General features: G+C 37.6%; 1 protein-coding gene across 1 annotated transcript in view; it reads left to right on the top strand.

The window, feature by feature from the left end:
• Positions 1 to 22,349, top strand: part of igf1ra (insulin-like growth factor 1a receptor) — a 195,121-nt gene that overhangs the window by 171,744 nt on the left and 1,028 nt on the right. The window contains 7 exon segments of the mRNA XM_062042591.1: positions 1,696 to 1,766; positions 1,850 to 2,079; positions 3,572 to 3,676; positions 4,623 to 4,782; positions 4,870 to 4,999; positions 13,034 to 13,168; positions 19,402 to 22,349. The exon segment at positions 19,402 to 22,349 is cut by the window's right edge and continues 1,028 nt beyond it. Of these exon segments, the coding sequence (XP_061898575.1) occupies positions 1,696 to 1,766; positions 1,850 to 2,079; positions 3,572 to 3,676; positions 4,623 to 4,782; positions 4,870 to 4,999; positions 13,034 to 13,168; positions 19,402 to 19,894 (1,324 nt within the window). The 3' untranslated portion in view covers positions 19,895 to 22,349.

Genomic DNA, 22,349 nt, shown 5'->3' with positions numbered 1-22,349 from the left:
ACCACTTTCATGTGGTATTGGACAGAAAGGAGGACTTTTTTCTCCTCCATTTGAAAATGTGGACGTTATCATCACTACTGTCTGATTCCATTTAATGCAAGTCATCAGAATCAGGCAGTGACGTGCGGTGAGGTTCATGACTGGTGAGGCACTGACTTCATCACAGTCAGATTTACAAACATATGAACCCTAAAGAGTATCTTATTCACCATTTGATTGGCAGCAGTTAACGGGTTATGTTTAAAAGCTCATACCAGCATTCTTCCCTGCTTGGCACTCAGCATCAAGGGTTGGAATTGGGGGTTAAATCACCAAAAATTATTCCCGGGCGCGGCGGCGCTGCTACCCACTGCTCCCCTCACCTCCCAGGGGGTGAACAAGGAGATGGGTCAAATGCAGAGGACACATTTCACCACACCTAGTGTGTGTGTGACAATCATTGGTACTTTAACTTAACTTTAACTTTACACATACAAACTGTAGCACACAAAAAAGCACATTTAATAAAAAAACGTTATTATGGTCTTACCTTTACTTATAAGTGTGGGAACAGTGGTGTTCGTGTTGGAGGAGTTGTGAATGAATGAAATATGAAATCCGTGCTGCAGTCTGCAGGTGTACCTAATGTTGTGTCCCTGTTCACAGCTCCTCCAGTGCGAGCATTGTTGTTTTTGCACTTTTTGGCTTCTTGTTAAGTGACTTATTTTGGGTGGATTCGGTCTTGCACGTGGAGGGTTTGGGTGTGGGCTTTTGTTGGTGTGGCGCTCCCGTCGGGGCCCGGGGTGCATTCTGGGGCAGGGTGCATTTACCGGCAAAAGGAGGCGGGATTACTGCGAGCCTCCCACAGTGCGTCTTCGCAGCAGTTTTATGATCGCTCAGCACAAGAAATACTATACACACATACAGTTATTGACAAAATACACTGGACATTATATACCTCAGCTAACTAAACTATGGAAATGTATAATATAATTCATGTAGCAATACGGTCTCACTGCACAGCAGGCCAGCAGTTAGCCGAGTCCGCAATCCATGTTGAGGCACAACGCAGTGACATGCCTCAACTGGCTGCTGATCACCGCACCGTCTCTTCTCAGTATTTCAACGGCAAATGTGAAAATTCAGCGATTTTGAATAAAAATAATCTAAAACTGGTGAAGTTAAATGGAAAATAACTTTATAGTATAATCACTGAATACATATAACAATTTAATAAATTTTTTTTCTTTTTACATTTTTTTTCTTTCCATGATGGCAGGTGAGGCCCTGCCTCACCTGCCTCCAGTGACCGCACGTCACTGGAATCAGGTAATACACCAAACGTATTCTTGTCTTCATGAAAGAAAGAAATCTATATGTGTCAAACATGCTTGTTTTATCATTCAACTTGTTAATAAAAACGTCTCTTTCATAAATAAATAAATATAAATTATGTATATGAATAAGGTAGATCCCCTCAACTTGGTCAATTGAAAAGTAGCTCACCTGCAGAAAAAGTGTGGGCACCCCTGGTTTAGATATATGACTGGACCCTGCTATTGTTTTGTACACTGTCATGCTGGAACACAAACGGGTTCCCAAAATTGTTAAAAGCGATGGATGTCCAAAAATGTCTTCCTAGGAGAGTGAATTGCTCTTCAATGTCTCCTCCACATTGGGAGCAGCAGCCTAACCGTGCTGCGTTTGTGTCCGCAGGAATAGCGACCGCTTGGGGAACGGCTTCCTTTATGCTTCAGTCAATCCAGAGTACTTCAGTGCTGCTGAAAGTAAGGCCCGTCACACACAACATCCATCGTGTAGTCGTTGCCATGCGTGCATCCCGATGCTGACCCGGCTCCTCATGCGACAGTGTACGTCCCGGACGAGTGGGAGGTGGCGAGGGAGAAAATCACCATGCACAAGGAACTGGGCCAGGGCTCTTTTGGCATGGTGTACGAGGGCCTGGCCAAAGGAGTGGTGAAGGACGAACCCGAGACGCGAGTGGCCATCAAGACGGTCAACGAGTCGGCCAGCATGAGGGAGCGCATCGAGTTTTTGAACGAGGCGTCGGTCATGAAGGAGTTCAACTGTCACCATGTGGTAAGTGGAGTTTTACAGCCTGAAGTGAGGATCAGCCAACTACTAATCGGCACCATCCTTTGTTCATCAATTATGTCATGTTAAAAAGTCTCTTTTAAATCGCCAGAGCGATGATGGGGTGTCAAAACACTTTTTTGAGAAGATCATAAATGACTTGTTGTTATTAGTATATCACCATGCATGATTTGGCACCAGACTTGACTGTACTGAGACAGGAAGTCTTGGAGAAGCCAGTGAAGGTAAATATGGACCACCTAAAATCCTAAATCCTCCTAGTGGTATCGCTCTCAGACTAATGGAAGCATTCATTGTATTTAGTCTGGTTGGTATGAAGATTTTTTATTATTAATTCAATATTTTCTACATTTCTAAACATTTATAACGGACCTTTTCTTTGCATGGTCCCTACTCCACTCGATTTTCTGTTTACACTACTACATTTGCAGAATCAGGTACTAAGTACTAACAATCAAGGCAATGGTTTTGTCATTCAAAATTGTATTTAAATGTAAAAAAAGGTTGTCTGTGTTAAAAAAAAACATAATAAAAATAAATGTGTTTATTTAAAGTTCTTTATTATTTACTAACATCCATAACAAGATTACAACAAGAAACATCACATGTTTACACAACTCAAAATGTCCAAAAAGGAGTAGGAAAAAGCAGAGCTTTTTTTCAATCCTTACCCATACACAGCTCCTGCTTATTAACATGCTACTATTTTATAAAAGGGACATCATTAATTATGTATTCTTGTTCATACTCTATACTTTTACATTTTTTCGGTACAATGGAAGGAATTTCCATCCATTGTACCGAAAAAAAATTGTCTGACTAGAAATAGATTGAAAATTAAAGGGACATAAGCAATTGAGATAAAAAAGAAGGAATGTTTTGTCACACTTTTGAATTTGGATTTGTCATGATGAATAACAGCCTGCATAATTTAAATTAACTTAACAAAAGACCCCAACATTTGGACACAAATGCAATTATATTGTCAGATTGTCAGACAGGAAAATGTTTTAAATGTTTTACTTGAATGCACGTCATTATTTGCTGATAGCAGTTTTAGCTCAAGTTCAGTCAGAGTTTATTTTGAGTGAAATTTACCAGTGAGTACAACACTGGGAGTCTTCTCACTCATCTTTGCAGTATGTATACATGATTAATGCAATGATGTTTTGTGATTAATCACATAAGTTAACGTGTTATTTGACAACTATAGTTGATTTTGAACATGGGTCATATAATAATTATTTACAAATTTCTACTTGTCCGAAAAGGAGTAGGAAGAAGCAGGGTTTATTTAATCCTACCCCTTCTCCATGGCTCATTAATTACTGATATTCTGTTCAGCGTCTGTGTTTAACAGGTTAACATTTCCTTTAGGGAAAATAAGAATGTATATTATTCAGTATTATGCTAATGATAGTAGGGCCTAAATACTAGTGTTAATGTTTTGAACTGTGCTGTGTTGTGATTGGTGTAGGTGAGGCTGCTGGGCGTGGTCTCTCAAGGACAACCCACCCTGGTGATTATGGAACTGATGACCCGTGGCGATCTCAAGAGCCATCTGCGTTCTCTACGCAAAGAAGTATGTTTTTTTTTTTTTTAAAGTAGCCTTTCACACACTTGGGATCAAGACGGCTCATAGAATTGATTGAATCAAAGTGTTGACTTTATTGATCTTTAGACTGCCCTTATTTACGTGTATGGGCCTGTATTGCATCATTGGACAGCTTTTTTTTTTGCTGTGCTTCGGATGATATACAGCAGGTTCTTAACCTTTTTCAACCCGAGGAGCCTGCGGCCCACTCAAACATTAACACTGAATTAGTAATCTTACTCTGGATTTTAATCTTATTCAATAATTATATCTAACCTATGTAAGGTTTACCACTTTGTCAAATGGCATAAAACCATGTGTTAGTCACAAATATTATTATTTATATTAATACACATTAAACACATAAACCTTAGGCTTAGGTCAGACTGATTAGTAGAAAAAGTACTAAATAAAATATACTGCATATGAAGAGACTCTTAAATAACTGATGAAAAATAATTGTACACACAGCAATGATATGCTAAATTAATAATAATAAATACAGTTTGTTTCTTAACAAAACTGTCTATAAAATTAATGTGCCAACGAAAATACAGCTTCACCACTTTATTCATAAGTTTTGCGCTTAAGAAACTTTTCTAAGATTTTAGCTCCAGACTTCTTCTGTTTGTTTGACATTGTCATTACTGCCAAAACAAGTGGTAGAAAAGTGTATTACACCTGAGCACCGATGTGGCCTTTGCGGACCACAGCTGAGAAATCGATCTTTTTTGGCAGCCCTTTAGGGTATAACAATGGTTAAGAAACACTCATTGACGCTATGATTCAGTTCATACTAGCACACTACTTATGTTGAAGGCAAAGTATGTGTCAATGTTAAGGTGATGTTTATATATTTCCCATGAACAACCAGTAATAATAGGACATAATGGTTTGAGTGACTCTCCTCACCTTGACTTTCTTCCCCTTGCAGAACTCCACAGTCCAGGTCTTGCCCCCGCTCAAAAAGATGATCCAGATGGCGGGCGAGATCGCAGACGGCATGGCCTACCTAAATGCCAACAAATTTGTCCACAGAGACCTGGCTGCCAGAAACTGCATGGTGGCGGAAGACTTCACAGTGAAGATTGGAGGTGAACTATCAATTTAAGGACTTTAGTTCATGGATGACTTGATGAGCTTCATCTCCAACCTTCTCTTTCCTTCTTCTTTACCTGTAGATTTTGGTATGACCAGAGATATTTACGAGACGGATTACTACAGAAAAGGAGGAAAAGGCTTGCTGCCTGTTCGCTGGATGTCGCCGGAGTCGCTGAAGGACGGCGTATTTACTACGATGTCTGACGTCTGGTAGGAGAATTGGCATTATAATAAACAGTGCCTCTGCTGGTTGCAGCAGGTAGTGCAAACGTTTCCCTTCCACATCTGCAGAACAGAAAAAAATGCAGGGACCATTTTATTTGATATAGTTAACCTTTTGTTTACTTAATTACATGCTAAAACCAGTCCAACGTAGGTCAAAATATGCAATGCACTTAAATGTCATCTGCAGTGGACATTTGTTTAGTTTTTTCCAAAATGTGTAACTCTGATAAAAGAAATAGATCAAAAATAAATGTCCACTGCAGACGCTTAGGTGGCCATCATTCAGTTGCTAGAGTCCATTTTGCACCAGCTGCGCAGATGTCACAGTATTATAAAGAGTTAGAGGCAGATACACAAGCTACATATCATCCAAAAATATGTGGATCTGATGAAGTAGATCCATACACTCATAAGGAAAAAAAAAAAAAGATTTACTGTATTTTCCAGGCTATAGAGCGCACCAGTATATAAGCCGCACCCGCTAAATTTTAGAAGAAAAATATATTTTTACATATGTTAGTGGCACCGGACTATAAAGCGCTGATATATACGATGTAAAATGAGTTATTTACAGAGAAAAATTTTGTAACTAATAATTTACATACCTTAATTGTTTCCAAACGGTGCCTGTAACACGACAGTAAAACGGCTGATCAAACAAAACAGAAGTCATCGTCATGGACCCACTAGCTGCGGAAGCTAGCTCTACAATCAGCTAAAAAGACTCAATAACTCCATGGTAACGTTTTGGTGAATATACTGAGGAATTTGTGAAACTGGAACAATACAAAAAGAATGCCGTTGTAAGTTAATAATACTAACACAGACACTCGTAAACGTGTTAGCATATTAGCTAATACTAGCAACGCTAGCTTGATTACATTACAATAGCACGTAAAAATATGCATGAAAACACTCCCATCACATCACACATGGGACGGTTTAGTAAGTAAGAATTGTTTTAGTTCCATACAAGTGTTTAAATCCATACAAGTAGAAACGCTATGTACAACTAGAAGACGGAACGGGCACTTGTACTTCTAGTTGAAAGCACTAAACACAAGTAAATACTGTAGACGTTCACCCCACAGCCTCTGCGAGTGAGCAAACTCGTCCAAATTATGGTCCCATAGCACAGACTAACACACTTTTTCAATGTCTCTGCTTTTGTTTTATGAAAACTATTTGGATTATGGCCATTATTGAAGAAAAATCCATAAATTGTTATAAGCCGCAGGATTCAAAGCGTAGGAAAAAAGTAGTGGACTTTTTAAACACTCAGGTTTCCCACGCTTCTTCTTACACTTGCAAAGACAATGAGTTGAAGAAGTACAAAAGTGTATATATATATATATATATATATATATATATATATATATATATATATATATATATATATATATATATATATATATATATATATATATATATATACAAATGTTTGTATATACATATATATATATACATATATATATATATATATATATATATATATATATATATATATATATATATATATAAATATACGGATCTATATACGGATATACTGTATATGTATATATACATATATATATATATTTATATATATGTATATGTGTGTGTGTGTGTGTGTGTGTGTGTGTGTGTGTGTGTGTGTGTGTGTGTGTGTGTGTGTATATATATTGAAATGAGTCATATATATATATACTATATATATATGACTCATTAATATACATATCAAGAGGTAGTCACATGAAATGGTTTTCACTTCACAGGTGTGCTTGAAGCTCATCGAGAGAATGACAAGAGTGTGCAAAGCAGTAATCAGAGCAAAGAGTGGCTATTTTGAAGAAACTAGAATATAAAACATGTTTTCAGTTCTTTCCCCTTTTTTTGTTAAGTCCACATGTGTTCATTCATAGTTTTGATGCCTTCAGTGACAATCTATATATAGTCATGAAAACAAAGAAAACGCATTTAATGAGATCTGTCCAAACTTTTGGCCTGTACTGTGCATGAGTCATATATATATATATATATATATATATATACATATATATATATATATATATATATATATATATATATATATATATATATATATATATATATATGTATATATATATATATATATATATATATATATATATACACATATATGACTCATTTAAATGTTCTACGCTTCCACACTGCAAAATGATAATTGTAGGCCTATGCATGAGTCATGCTGACATTGTATCAGATCAGTATTGGTATCGGTCAATACTCAAAGCTCCATTATCGATATCGCATGGGGACACCCCTCTTTGTTTCGTTTGTCGTAGGTCCCTTGAATTCAGTCCTTTGTAATGTTCGCTGCTGCTTATGAACTTTTATTGTGTTTTTTATGAACAACATAGTTGAGGAGAACTTGAAGTGTTTACCAGCTCCCTTGCAATCTTTTGTTTCCCAACTCTTAAGTGTCCCATGTGTCAGGTCTTAAGAATGGACCTTAAACTCCTCCAGATGTTTCCAAATGAGCGGTTGCGGTGCCAGCAAAAACTCCCTTCCGCATCTTCCCCGTTTGATGTCGCTCGGATCATGTTTGATGTAACGATCCACAAAGTAGGTGACTATTTTTGTCAGCTCGCCCAGAAAATGAGTTGGCCCGCTGTGTGTGTCAGCGCTGTGTGTGTGTGTGTGTGTGTGTGTGTGTGTGTGTGTGTGTGTGTGTGTGTGTGTGTGTGTGTGTGTGTGTGTGTGTGTGTGTGTGTGTGGTTCGGTGGTGAAAACTTGCACGAAAACTTGCAAGACAAGCGTACAAATATTGCGGTCTGTGACAGTCACGGGAAGAATTTCTTCATCTGTGAGTTTGTGGTGGTCTCACACAGCGAGGAGGCCGGAGAGAAAAAGTGAGGTGACGTCTGCTGTACAGTACGTGCAGCAAGAACTCTTGTCCGGCAACTGTGACGCACGCAGCCAACAATATTTTAACACTTCGGCTGCCAGCTGAAAGAGTCCCTCTGACTTCATGCGCTTATTAAATATCAATACTGTACACGTTCCAGGTTAATAGCAAAAGGCTGGTTGCACGCTTATAAAGTGAATGATACCAAATATACTTGCAAATAAGTGTCTATTAAACTCTTAAATCAAGGGTGTTCAAACCTCTTGACTGGAGGGCCACATTGGGCTAAAAAAAAACTTTCAAAAAAAAAATATATGTATTATATATTATATATATATAACACTACATTGCCAAAAGTATTTGGCCACCCATCCAAATGATCATAATCAGGTGTCCTAATCACTTGGCCCGGCCACAGGTGTATACAATCAAGCACTTAGGCATGGAGACTGTTTCTACAAACATTTGTGAAAGAATGGGCCGTTTTCAGGAGCTCAGTGATTTCCAGCGTGGAACTGTCATAGGATGCTTGCTACCTGTGCAACAAATCCAGTTGTGAAATGTCCTCGCTCCTAAATATTCCAAAGTCAACTGTCGGCTTTATTATAAGAAAATGGAAGAGTTTGGGAACAACAGCAACTCAGCCACCAAGTGGTAGGCCACGTAAACTGACAGAGAGGAGTCAGCGGATGCTGAAGCGCATAGTGCAAAGAGGTTGCCGACTTTCTGCACAGTCAGTTGCTACAGAGCTCCAAACTTCATGTGACCTTCCAATTAGCCCACGTACAGTACGCAGAGAGCTTCATGGAATGGGTTTCCATGGCTGAGCATCTGCATCTAAGCCATACATCACCAAGTCCAATGCAAAGCGTCGGATGCAGTGGTGTAAAGCACGTCGTCACTGGACTCTAAAGCAGTGGAGACGTGTTCTCTGGAGTGATGAATCACACTTTTCCATCTGGCAATGTGATGAACGAGTCTGGGTTTGGAGGTTGCCAGGAGAACGCTACATTTGTGCCGAGTGTGAAATTTGGTGGAGGAGGAATTATGGTGTGGGGTTGTTTTTCAGGAGTTGGGCTTTGCCCCTTAGTTCATGTGAAAGGATCTTTGAATGTTCCAGGATACCAAAACATTTTGGACAATTCCATGCTCCCAACCTTGTGGGAACAGTTTGGAGCGGGCCCCTTCCTCTTCCAACATGACTGTGCACCAGTGCACAAAGCAAGGTCTATAAAGACATGGATGACAGAGTCTGGTGTGGATGAACTTGACTGGCCTGCACAGAGTCCTGACCTGAACCCGATAGAACACCTTTGGGATGAATTAGAACGGAGACTGAGAGCCAGGCCTTCTCGACCAACATCAGTGTGTGACTTCACCAATGCGCTTTTGGAAGAATGGTGGAAAATTCCTATAAACACACTCCGCAACCTTGTGGACAGCCTTCCCAGAAGAGTTAAAGCTGTAATGGCTGCAAAAGGTGGACCGACATCATATTGAACCCTATGTGTTAGGAATGGGATGGCACTTCAAGTTCATATGTGAGTCAAGGCAGGTGGCCAAATACTTTTGGCAATATAGTGTATATTATATACAGTATATAATATATATATACACATATATATATATATATATGTATATATATATATATATATAAACTATATATATTATATATAAAAATATATGTATGTATATATATATAAATATATATATATATATATATATATATATATATATATATATATATATATATATATATATATATATATATATATATATATATATATATATATATATATATGTATATACTCTGTATACATGTATATGTATATACATATATGTATGTATGTGCGTGTGTGTGTGTGTGTGTTTACATATTATATTAATATAATGGATAGATAATTAATAATTATTATAATTGAATACTAAGAGTATGTGATGAAAGTTCAACTCCTACCTTGTTTATTTTCGTGACAACCTCTTTATATCTTCGTAATCAATCAGAAATATCAAGCAGCTAAAAGTCAAACATGGATAAGTGTGGAGAGAGTGTTTATGTAATTGTGGGTGTGGGTGTAATTTTGAATTTCTCTGGAGACGGGATTTAGCAGGTTGTGTTGTGTGTGACCAAGCATGTTGACTTTTTTGTGCTGATTGAAATTTTTTTCCTGCACCATGACTAGGAAAGGTTGTTTGGATTTGGTCATATAAGTGAATTATGTGCTTATGATGTCGAGAAAGCACACATCATGGTCACTGATCTGAGTTTCTGATATTTTGTCCACAAAATGGGGACAAATTGCTACCTGTCAGACCCATGGATATGTAAATCCATCCATCCATCCATCCATCATTCATCGTAAATCTATAATGAAAAAACCCCAGGCTACTTATTGAAATTGTACTCGCGTCATCGTCTTAGGGGCCAAAATAAATACTTGTGGTTTACACACGCCTTAATCAACGTATAATAGCTCATTGGTTTCGCAGTCAGATGGTATTTACTAAATAAACACAGCTGTCATTTTGACTATGATGATATCAGAACGTCAATAACACGTCACTCACACTTACGAGAACCCACTTGTGCTAGAGATTGGCCGACTATCGGTATCTCACTTTTTTCCCACGACATTAGAACTACCTCAGCAGATACAATACATACACATAAGATACCAGTATTTAGAAAAATAATAATTAGTGATGTAGATAATAATAACTACTGCTTAAGCACTGGCCCGTTTGTCCATCATGAGAAAAGTTCCCCTTAAAAAAAAAAAATGCAATAAAAAATACAAATTACTCTCTGTCAATAATTCTCCCAAAATATGTTTTGATGTCAAGGAGGAGGAGCCCAGAATTGTATGCAATATTTCAGGGTTCCTCTCGATGAAACATTACAATGTCATAAACTGAAACAAAATTGTCTAAAATTGAGTAGATGCAGAGTTATTGTGATGTAGAGAAATCACATTGTTTCCAACTTTCCCAGGAGAGTTCCCATATTTAAAAATTGCAACACAATAGAACACAAAGTCGCTCCTAGTCCGACCTTTCCTAACTGACATACAGTATTCATGTTTAAATAACTTTTACTGCAAATATTGGTTCTCGCCTCCTTGACAACTAATAATCGGTAGTGGCATCAGCCCTGAAAAAAACACATCAGTCGATCTCTAATTAGTGCTTCAAATAAAGCATTGCAAAACTCACATAAGAACATTTTGCACAGATTACAAGGTGCGATATTAAAGTTAATGGCTTCAAAATAAGAGTCTCCACATTAACTGGCATAAACATGGAGCATTTTTAAGAGGGAGCGCCATAAGCATAATTTTATTTTGAGGCTTCCCCTCATTTCCCATAATACATTTTGTCCACACTTTTTTTTAATTTATGTGAAACTATTTTTATAAGTTTTTAATCAAAGTTGACAAATTCCATCCATCCATCCATTTTTTACTGCTTGTCCCTTTTGGGGTCGCGGGGGGTGCTGGAGCCTATCTCAGCTGCATTCAGGCGGAAGGCGGGGTATACCCTGGACAAGTCGCCACCTCATCACAGGGCCAAAACAGATAGACAGACAACATTCACACTCACATTCACCCACTATGGCCAATTTAGTGTTGCCTATCAACCTATCCCCAGGTGCATGTTTTTGGAGGTGAGAGGAAGCCGGAGTAACTTGAGTTAATGGTAAAACAAATGTTGTTGGTTTTGTTTGTGGAAAATAACACATTCACCCTCAGTGTGACCTGTATGGCTGTTGACGCAAAGGCAGTGCCTTTAAGATTTATTGGCGCTCTGTACTTCTCCCTACGTCCGTGTAGACAGCGGGGTTTTAAAAAGTCATAAATTTTACTTTTTGAAACCGATACCGATAATTTTCAAACCGATAATTTCTGATATTACATTTAAAAGCATTTATCGGCCGATAATATCGGCAGTCCGATATTATCGGACATCCCTAAGTAGAACCCTTGGTAAGTTGGAGATTGTTTTACTGTATTTATTGACAGGCTTAAATAAGTCATGAAAAGTATCGAGCAATTCAAAAAGCGCATATCGTGATATCATTTTCAGCCATATCGCCCAGCCCTACTTTCCACTTTTTCTGAGGTGTTATTTGGACTTTCATTTAGGGATGTCCGATAATGGCTTTTTGCCGATATCCGATATTCCGATATTGTCCTACTCTTTAATTACAGATACCGATATCAACCGATACCGATATCAACTGATACCGATATCAACCGATATATACAGTCGTGGAATTAACACATTATTATGCCTAATTTGGACCACCAGGTATGGTGAACATAAGGTACTTTTTTTTTTTAATTAATAAAATAAAATAAGATGAACAAATTAAAAACATTTTCTTGAATAAAAAAGAAAGTAAAACAATATAAAAGCAGTTACATAGAAACTAGTAATTAATGAAAATTAGTCAAATTAACTGTTAAAGGTTAGTACCATTAGTGGACCAGCAGCACGCACAATCATGTGTGCTTACGGACTGTATCCCTTGCAGACTGTATTGATATATATTGATATATAATGTAGGAACCAGAATATTAATAACAGAAAGAAACAACCCTTTTGTGTGAATGAGTGTAAATGGGGGAGGGAGATTTTTTGGGTTGGTGCACTAATTGTAAGTGTATCTTGTGTTTTTTATTTGATTTAATAAAAAAAACCAAAAAAACAATACCGATAATAAAAAAAAACGATACCGATAATTTCCGATATTACATTTTAACGCATTTATCGGCAGGCCGATATTATCGGACATCTCTACTTTCATTCTATTAAAAATCAACAAGAAATAGTCACAAATAAGGCCATTATTGTAGAGGAAAGTGGAAGAGGTGCTTTTAGCAAGTACGTACAATATATATAGTTTATATTAGTGACATCTAGTGGCCTGGTATGCACATTACACTGTTTACATCAATATTGCAGCTCAGTGGGAACGGGAATTATTTGTACTTTCTGTTATTATTCCCCCAGCAGCCCCTCTAGGCAGCAGACTAGATAGGCCTGATGGTGGTTAAGGCCATCCCTCCAATGCACCTTCCCTCGTCTAATTGGCTGCGAGTCGTCCATCGTAAAGTGAGACCGTGTGAAGTGACGCCATGTTTTGCCCACAGGTCCTTTGGCGTGGTGCTGTGGGAGATCGCCACCCTGGCGGAGCAGCCTTATCAGGGCATGTCCAACGAGCAGGTGCTGCGCTTCGTCATGGAGGGAGGACTCCTGGACAAGCCTGACAACTGTCCCGACATGCTGTGAGTCTTTTTTCCCCCCCGCTGCAGGTTAATGGAAGGTTGCGTCGCCTCAGCGCCCTCAGCCCGCTTTCTTCTGTCGTCTATTTTGAGGCGAGGTTTTCAGCGCGTCAGCTACGGCGAAGTCCGGCGTCGGCGACGTGACCCGGTCCATAGAAGGGGCGACCCTCATTCCTGCCGCCAAAGAGTGTGACGGAGGACGGGATTAGTTAACTCATTCCTAATTCGTCCATCGGTAAATTGCGTATTCGAGGACTCGGTCCTGACGTGCGCGTCTCCTCCTTTTCTTCTCTGACCTCAACAAGGAAGCATTCTCCCCCCCCCCCCCCCCCAATGCTAACGGCGAGAGACTACAAGTAGTGGAAGGAAAAAAGACAAAAAAAAAAACGTGGGGGGAGCTTGTGTTGTGCAGACACAAACCTCTGGTTTCTATGGCAACATGACTGTTGCCCTGATTACAGGAGTGTGTGGATTGTGTTACAGAGGTGGTGCTGGGGGACAAGCTGAGGGGGGCTACAGATGGGATTTAGTCGATTTCCTGAAAACGGTGCGGCTGAAGTCCGACAGAGAGAAAAAAAATTTTTTTAAACTTAGTTTGTGTGTCATGTATTTATTTGCTTTACACTTATTTTACCTTTATTATATTTTGACTTACAATTTTAAGTTAAGTTAAATTAAAGTACCAATGACTGTCACACTGAAATTTGTCCTCTGCATTTGACCCATCCCCTTGTTCACCCCCTGGGAGGTGAGGGGAGCAGTGGGCAGCAGCGGTGGCCGCGCCCGGGAATAATTTTTGGTGATTTAACCCCCAATTCCAACCCTTGATGCTGAGTGCCAAGCAGGGAGGTAATGGGTCCCATTTTTATAGTCTTTGGTATGACTCGGCCGGGGTTTGAACTCACAACCTACCGATCTCAGGGCGGACACTCTAACCACTGGGCCACTGAGTATGTTATTTCTACACTTAACAAAGATTTTTTGAAGGCAGGTTGTTTTTAAATTCGATTTTTACTTTTTTTTAAATATTTTTTTTATTTAGAATGAAATTCATATTTGTGTAAAACAACATTATAATACGACACAATCAGTTAATTATCATCTTAACAGGCATGACATGGCTGGGTTTATGAGCACAGGAGCATGTTCGGCAGCGCACACACACAGAGTACTTACAAACAGACACAGCGTGTAGACGGAAAAGGGAGAACGGACACATTTTGGCCTAAAAACTAAAAATAAATGTAAAACTATAACACTGAAACGTCCTCAGGAAGAGGTGCTTTAAGACATGGCTAGCTAGCTAGCAGCTAACATCCATCTGCAGTCGGCAGTCTTTTAGCTACTTCTAAATCACTAATCCTCGCCTCCATGTTGACAAATAAAGTAAGCTTCTTACAAGTGTCATCCCAGCAGGACGAGGAATAGCTAAACATGCTTCACTACACACCGTAGGAGGATACAATAGCTCACCGACGTCACCGCTAACAAAAGATAGCGCTCCTGAATGTAAACAAATGCCATGGGTGGATCTACACCTGACATCCACTGTAATGATACCAAGTACAAAAGCGTATCTCGTCGATACTTCTATGATTACATCTATATTTTTTTATCGTCACAAAATCTTTTTTCCTATAAAAAAAATTCATATCATGTTTTTAAACTCAGGAAATATGTCCCTGGACACATGAGGACCAATTTAAGATCCTGTAACTACTTGGTATCGGATTGATACCTAACTTTGTGGTATCATCCAAAACTGGAGTAAAGTATCCAAACAACAGAAGTGATTATTACATTTTAACAGAAGTGTAGATAGAACATGATGAAACGGAAAATATCCAGATATTAATGATAAATGAACAAGTAGATTAATGATCCATTTTATACCGCTTGTCCTTCATAGTTTTGACAAAATAATAGAATAATAAATGACACAATATGTTAATTACTAATTAGGAGCCTTTGACTAATTAGGAGCCTTTGTTTGTTTACTTACTATTAAAAGACAAGTTGTCTAGTATGTTCACTATTTTATTTAAGGACAAAAGAAACATACCGTATTTTTCGGACTATAAGTCGCTCCGGAGTATAAGTCACACCGGCCGAAAATGCATAGTAAAGAAGGGAAAAAACATATATAAGTCGCATTTTTGGGGGAAATGTATTTGATAAAACCCAACACCAAGAATAGACATTTGAAAGGCAATTTAAAATAAATAAAGAATAGTGAACAACAGGCTGAATAAGTGTACGTTATATGACGCATAAATAACCAACTGAGAACGTGCCTGGTATGTTAACGTAACATATTATGGTAAGAGTCATTCAAATAACTATAACATATAGAACATGCTATACGTTTACCAAACAATCTGTCACTCCTAATCGCTAAATCCCATGAAATCTTATACGTCTAGTCTCTTACGTGAATGAGCTAAATAATATTATTTGATATTTTACCGTAATGTGTTAATAATTTCACACATAAGTCGCTCCTGAGTATAAGTCGCACCCCCGACCAAACTATGAAAAAAACTGCGACTTTTAGTCCGAAAAATACGGTATGTTTAATGTACCCTAAGATTTTTTGTGAAAATAAAGCCAATAATGCCATTTTTTGTGGTGCCGTCTATTTAGAAAAGTATCGAAAAGTGTTGAAATACATTTGTTGTTTTCAAGCATGCAAAAACTCTTGGTAAGAAATAAGAAAGAGCAAAACAAGCACATTTTAGGCAGTAAAGTGGAACTGCTTGTCACACTAAGCTTGCTTGGACAAAGAGTTGCAGTCATTTGGAGAGCTTTAAATATTCCATTTCCATTTATTAAGATTAAAGATTAAAGTACCAATGATTGTCACACACACACTAGATGTGGTGAAATTTGTCCTCTGCATTTGTCCCATCCCCTTGGGGAGCAGTGGGCAGCAGCGGCGCCGCGCCCGGGAATCATTTTGGTGATTTAACCCCCAACTCCAACCCTTGATGCTGAGTGCCAAGCAGGGAGGGAAACGGGTCCCATTTTTATAGTCTTTGGTATGACCTTTCTGCATCCTGAGGTAGTTCTGATTGCACTGACCCAAACTCATATTGCAATGATTTATGATTAATGATGCCGTCCAGGTGAGGCACAGATCAACCTGCAGTGTTTCATAGTTTCCTGAAGATGTTTACACGTCAACAGATTGTTCAGCAGCAGTCTGCAGTCAGGTTACTCGGGAGCATCCGCCCGCCTTCCAGCGTCACACTCTGTTTCTTTTTCATCTCCATGATGCTGCTCATGCTTCTCTTATTAGTTGTGTGTGTTATAATAATAACAACAATAGCAATGCTGACATGAAAGTCATGTGGCGTCGTCGAAACACAGGGAGGACCGCACTTACACATTTAAAACATTTGATTGCAGTACTGATGCAAAGTGGTAAACAATACATAATAATAATAAAAGTAAGTATATGTTTTATATTCCAATGTATATAGATTGTACAGGTGTAGCTAATCAAGTGGACAGTGAGACATTTTTTTTTTTAAAGACCTAAACCTTGGTCTTTGCTGCCACCTGCTGGCCACAAGGAGAAGTCATAAATTGTAACCTAAAAGTCAAAACATATTTTATTGTCATTATTTGCTGCATGTGTGCCGTATAAAGTTGGACTTGAATTTAATAATCACCCTTTAATTACCAATAAGATAAGCCTACTGAGCCTAAAATAAAACATGTGATGACTCTTTTTTTTTTTTTTTTTTACTGTTAAGAACATTTTTCAAAATAATTGCTGCATTCCTTTCCAAAAAAATTGGCAATAAAATATATAATTTTTAAAAGTTGAATTAATTAAATATGTAACTTTTATGACCATTTTTTTGTCAGTTTAACTTAATTTATAAAAACGCATAAATGTTGTTACTATGATAAATGTATTTAATGTTTTTCTCAATATGTTTTTTATGTCTATTACATTATATTAGCAATTTAATGTGATGTTTTTTTTTTTTTACAAAATTACTTTAACTTTGGAAACATTTACACTTGATTAATTCTTTAAAAAATTCTAATGAATTTCAATCAGTTTGAAGGAGTTTTGGTTGAAAATGTTAAATTTGGGGAAACTCCAATTTGCTTTGTAAAATTAATTAATAATTGATAATAATTAATAAATTATATATATATATATATATATATATATATATATATATATATATATATATATATATATATATATATATATATATATGTATGTATGTATGTATGTATGTATGTATGTATGTATGTATGTATGTATGTATGTATGTATGTATGTATGTGTATATATAACAGTAGTGATGTGAAATACCACTGATTTTCTTTCTGATCTGATACCGATACTTAGGGCAAATATACCTAACCTAATGTTATGTATTTTCAAAAGTTATGTTTTTTCAAATAATAACATACTTTATACCTAAAAAAAAAAAAAGGAAAATTGTAAGAAAAAAGAGCAAACATTTTGACTAGAATAAGAAAAAGCTGCACATTTTAAAATAATAATAAATAATAATATACTAAGTTACCTATAACACAGTGTTTTGTCTTTGGGTGAATATAATATCTGTTTGTAGCATTTGAAAACAAAAAAAACCCCAAATGACCTCTCTATGCCTAATCCTTTCAGTATGCAGCCCTTGGTGGAAAATGTTTAGACACCCCTGATCCAATATATCAAAAGCTCTCAAAATAAAAATAAAATGTTCCTAAAACATAAACATAGTTTATTTAGTTAATTAAAAAATAAAACAATACTAACGAATCAATTAATGTGAAAAATGACAACAACCATAACTAACAGTGTTAATATGTAGCTGCACATTAATATTTTGGTACAGGCAGAATTGACAGTTACACAATTGTATTGTTATTCTATTCTTATATGGGGAAAAACAGTGGTAATAATGTAAGAAAAAGCACAAATAAATCGGAATGTGATGAGAAAAAGCTGAAAAGGTCTAATAATGAGTAATAAAAGTATTAATCAACTTTAGCGGGGGGTGTATATTGTAGCGTCCCGGAAGAGTTAGTGCTGAAAGGGGTTCTGGGTATTTGTTCTGTTGTGTTTATGTTGTGTTATGGTGCGGATGTTCTCCTGAAATGTGTTTGTTATTCTTGTTTGGTGTGGCTTCACAGTGTGGCGCATATTTGTAACAGTGTTAAAGTTATTTATACGGACACCCTCAGTGTGACCTGTACGGCTGTTGACCAAGTATGCCTTGCATTCACTTACGTGTGTAAAAAAGCCGCATATATTATGTGACTGGGCCGGCACGCTGTTTGTATGGAGGAAAAGCGGACGTGACGACAGGTAGTAGAGGACGCTAAAGGCAGTAATGGGTGGAAATCGGGAGAATGGTTGCCCCGGGAGATTTTCGTGAGGGGCACTGAAATTCGGGAGTTTCCCGTGAAAATCGGGAGGTTGAAACCGATACCGATAATTTATCGGCCAATAATATCGGCAGGATATTATCGGACATCTCTAGTTTTTAGCATTTTTTTTTTACATGAAAAAATATCAAGATGGCCCCCGCCCACTTGGACTTTTCAGTATGCGGCCCTTGGTGGAAAAGGTTTTAACACCCCTGAACTAAAGTATCACTTTTTGATTTGAGAATGGATATCAGAGCGTAAAGATCTGGTATCAATATTCCCGTATCGATCGGCACATCACCAATAAACCGATTTTCTTCAGCGCATGTTGAAACGTCATGGTCCCAGAATGTCGTCATGCGGCTGATGGGTCACGTGACCTTTTACTGTTGTTGGGGCTGCGCCGAGTTGGTAATAAAGGCGGGGTCACATCAGAATCAGATGTACTTTATTAATCCCCGAGGGGAAATTGAGATTTTCAGCACAATCCCATTCAAAATCAGACAAACATTACAGGGAGACAGAAAGGGGTCTGCCAACTTCCGGCGCCCCTTACAAAAAAAGTGAGAAACAGGTAAACGTTAGGGGGGGACTAAAGACATATTCAGTCAAAGGCTAGATTCCAGGGAGGGGGTCCAGACTGAGGCCAAGGAAAACAAACTCATAGCCATAGCACACATAAACATGTTACATAGAATCAACAAAACTTGCAACAGAGGGGAGGGAGTGGGAGCTGATACTGCATAAGCGCTACTCAGCCGTCCATCGCCCCTTAGGGGAATCAAGCTGTGGTGAAGGCGTGACATGTCACCTGATGCTGTCCCAACTGTGTGCAGGTTCGAGCTGATGCGGATGTGCTGGCAGTACAACCCCAAGATGCGTCCGTCTTTCCTGGAGATCATCAGCAGCATCAATGAGCAGCTGGACCCGCCCTTCAGGGAAATGAGCTTCTTCCACAGCGAGGAGAACAAGCCCCCCGACACGGAGGAGCTGGACATGGAGGTAGAAACCATGGAGAACATTCCACTGGACGCCGCAGCCACCATGCAGCCCGCCGCCAACCCCGCCCCCTCGGCGGGGTGCCAAGGTGGGACGCCGCCAAGCTCCGGCCAGCTTTTGGCCGCCGCGCAGCGCGCCGGCACGCCTCTGCCGGGACCCTCGCCCGTCCCCGCGGCGCCCGGCGCGGACAAACACACGGGACACGGCGCGGCCAACGGGCCCGCCATGCTGCTGAGGCCCAACTTTGATGAGCTGCAGCCGTACGCGCACATGAACGGGGGCCGGAAGAACGAGCGGGCGTTGCCGCTGCCTCAGTCGTCAGCGTGCTAATACCCCCCCCCTGCCCCCTCCTCCTCCGAAACAGGGTAACCCGAATCATGTCCTCCGCCCCCTGGAGGCCAGGCGAGGTCTGACTTTGTCCTACTGAGGGCCAGTAAGTCTCCTTCTAGACTTGTCGCGTCCAAAGAAGGACGTCCGTGCTTTTCTCTCCAGCAGCAAGTCCAACACAAGAGCACTTTTTTCTCTTGAGGAGCGCAAATATTTATACAGACTCTAAAAACAACCTTCTCCTCGTTGTGAGCGCAGATGCACCAAGCAAAGAAGAAGAAGAATGATTAATATTATTATTATTATCGTGTTTCCAAGTGAAGGCTGCGCTTCAGAGGAGAGCATCAACACAATCTCTTGCTTCATCACAATTTTCATATCACATTTCAACAATTATTGCATTCTTCCCACTAATAAGGTCAACTGTATCAAACAGGTGACATTATTATCACTATTTCATTATTTCAAACCATCTTTGCAGCTCAAAGTCACATAAAGTACACATACTTGCCTCATTTTATACAAAAATAAAAACAATTCTAAATCCCGTATTTTGGTTGGCAAATTGGCAAATGATTAATTTTATCCAAATAATTAATTAATTAACATGTTTTTAATTATATTTTGGTTTAAAAAAAGAAAATGGGTCAAAAACTTGAATGTTTTTAATTCTCCGCCAAACAATTACTGCACAATTTATGATGAGAATTAAATTGATGCAATTATGAAAATATTTATAAATTCCATATTTTGATGAAAAGATAATTTATTTTATTTTTTCAAATACATATCGTTTTTTACTGCTGATATACAGGCTACATAATTTGAATGGTTTTAATTGTCCCCCCCAAAATGGAAATAATAATTTTACTGCACAATTTATGATAAGCATTAACTTAATAAAAAAAAAAAAAATTGAATATTTTTGGTAATTAAGAAAATAAATAAATGTACATGTCATTTTTATTTGCATTAATTTGTTGCTATATGGTCCACAAAATGTTAATGTTTGCAGAAGAAATTTAATTATTTTAAACAAGTATTTACTGCTCAATTTATGATGAGAATTAAATTGATCCAATTACAAAAATATTTATAAATCCTATTTTTAAATATATATTTTTTTGTATTTGTTGATGTACAGGCTACAGAATTTGAATGGTTTTAATGGTCCCCCCAAAATGGAAACAATTATTTTTAACAATTAATTACTGCACAATTTATGATAAGCATTAACTTAATTATATATTTTTTTGAAAGAAACATTTTGAATATTATTGGTAATTTTAAAAAAAAGTATGCACCATTTTTATTTGTATTAATTTTTTGATATCTGGGCCACAGAATTTGAATGTTTTTAATTATTCACAAAATGTATTGAATTCTTTTAAAACAATCATTTACTGCACAATTTATGATGAGAATTAAATTGATACAATTACAAAAATATTCATAGATCCCATATTTTGTTAAAAATATGATTTTAATGTTTAAAAACCTTTTATTTATTTAAATTTGTTAATATACAGGCTACAGAACTTGAATGATTTTAATTCCCCCCCAAAAAATGGACACAATGATTTTTAACAATTAATTACTGCACCCTTTATGATCAGCATTAAAGTAATTTAAAATAAAATATATTTCTGAATATTATTGGTCATTTAAGAAATAAGTACATGTACTGTGCAATGTGCACTGTTTGTATTTGTAGTCATTTGAATGTAGAATTATTCACCCCACAATTGAAACAATTATTTTAAACAATCATTTACAGCACAATTTGTAAAAATAATTAAATACATTTAATAAAAATACAAATCTACAGATTATTTGATATACAGTTTATGTAATTATTATTAACTTGCTGATATACACAATATTAATGTTTTTTATTGTCCCCTCTAACATGGAAACATCCCTTCGAACATTTAAAGCACAATTTATGATGAGAACTAAATGGAATAATTTTGTGATTGTTTTTTATTTTGTTGCTGTTGTTAATTAACTTGCTTGCTTTGCAAAAATTTTACAAATTGTGAACATCTATATGAATTACCTTGCATAATACGACATCAAATAAGCAGTAGACCATTGCTATTAAATATAATGAATTATTCAAAGGAATAATAAAAAAAATAAAATTATTCAACAAAGGCTGAAGATGAATAGGATTATTGTTGTTTATGGATAATTGCCATGTGAGAAAGTTGTCACTCTGAAGCGCAGCCTCAGCATCTTTTTGAGGCTCCTCCCTTTTATGGATGATGAACTGATTGGTCATGTGATGGGAGAATGTGTCTCTGTGAATGTTCTGAGCTCCTGTTTCCGATTGAGAACGGGTGCCGTGTTGTGTTCTTCTTCTTCAGACTGACAGCAAACCGCGTCACCGGACAGCGCCTCTGCTGGTGGCAGCCAAGTAGTGCACTCCTTTGTGCCTCAACGATCAATCTGCAGA

This window comes from Entelurus aequoreus, linkage group LG03 (genome assembly GCF_033978785.1).
Source record: "Entelurus aequoreus isolate RoL-2023_Sb linkage group LG03, RoL_Eaeq_v1.1, whole genome shotgun sequence".
Taxonomy (NCBI): Eukaryota; Metazoa; Chordata; class Actinopteri; order Syngnathiformes; family Syngnathidae; genus Entelurus; species Entelurus aequoreus.
The sequence above is the reverse complement of the archived record's forward strand: the minus strand, read 5'-3'. Positions and strand labels throughout refer to the sequence as shown.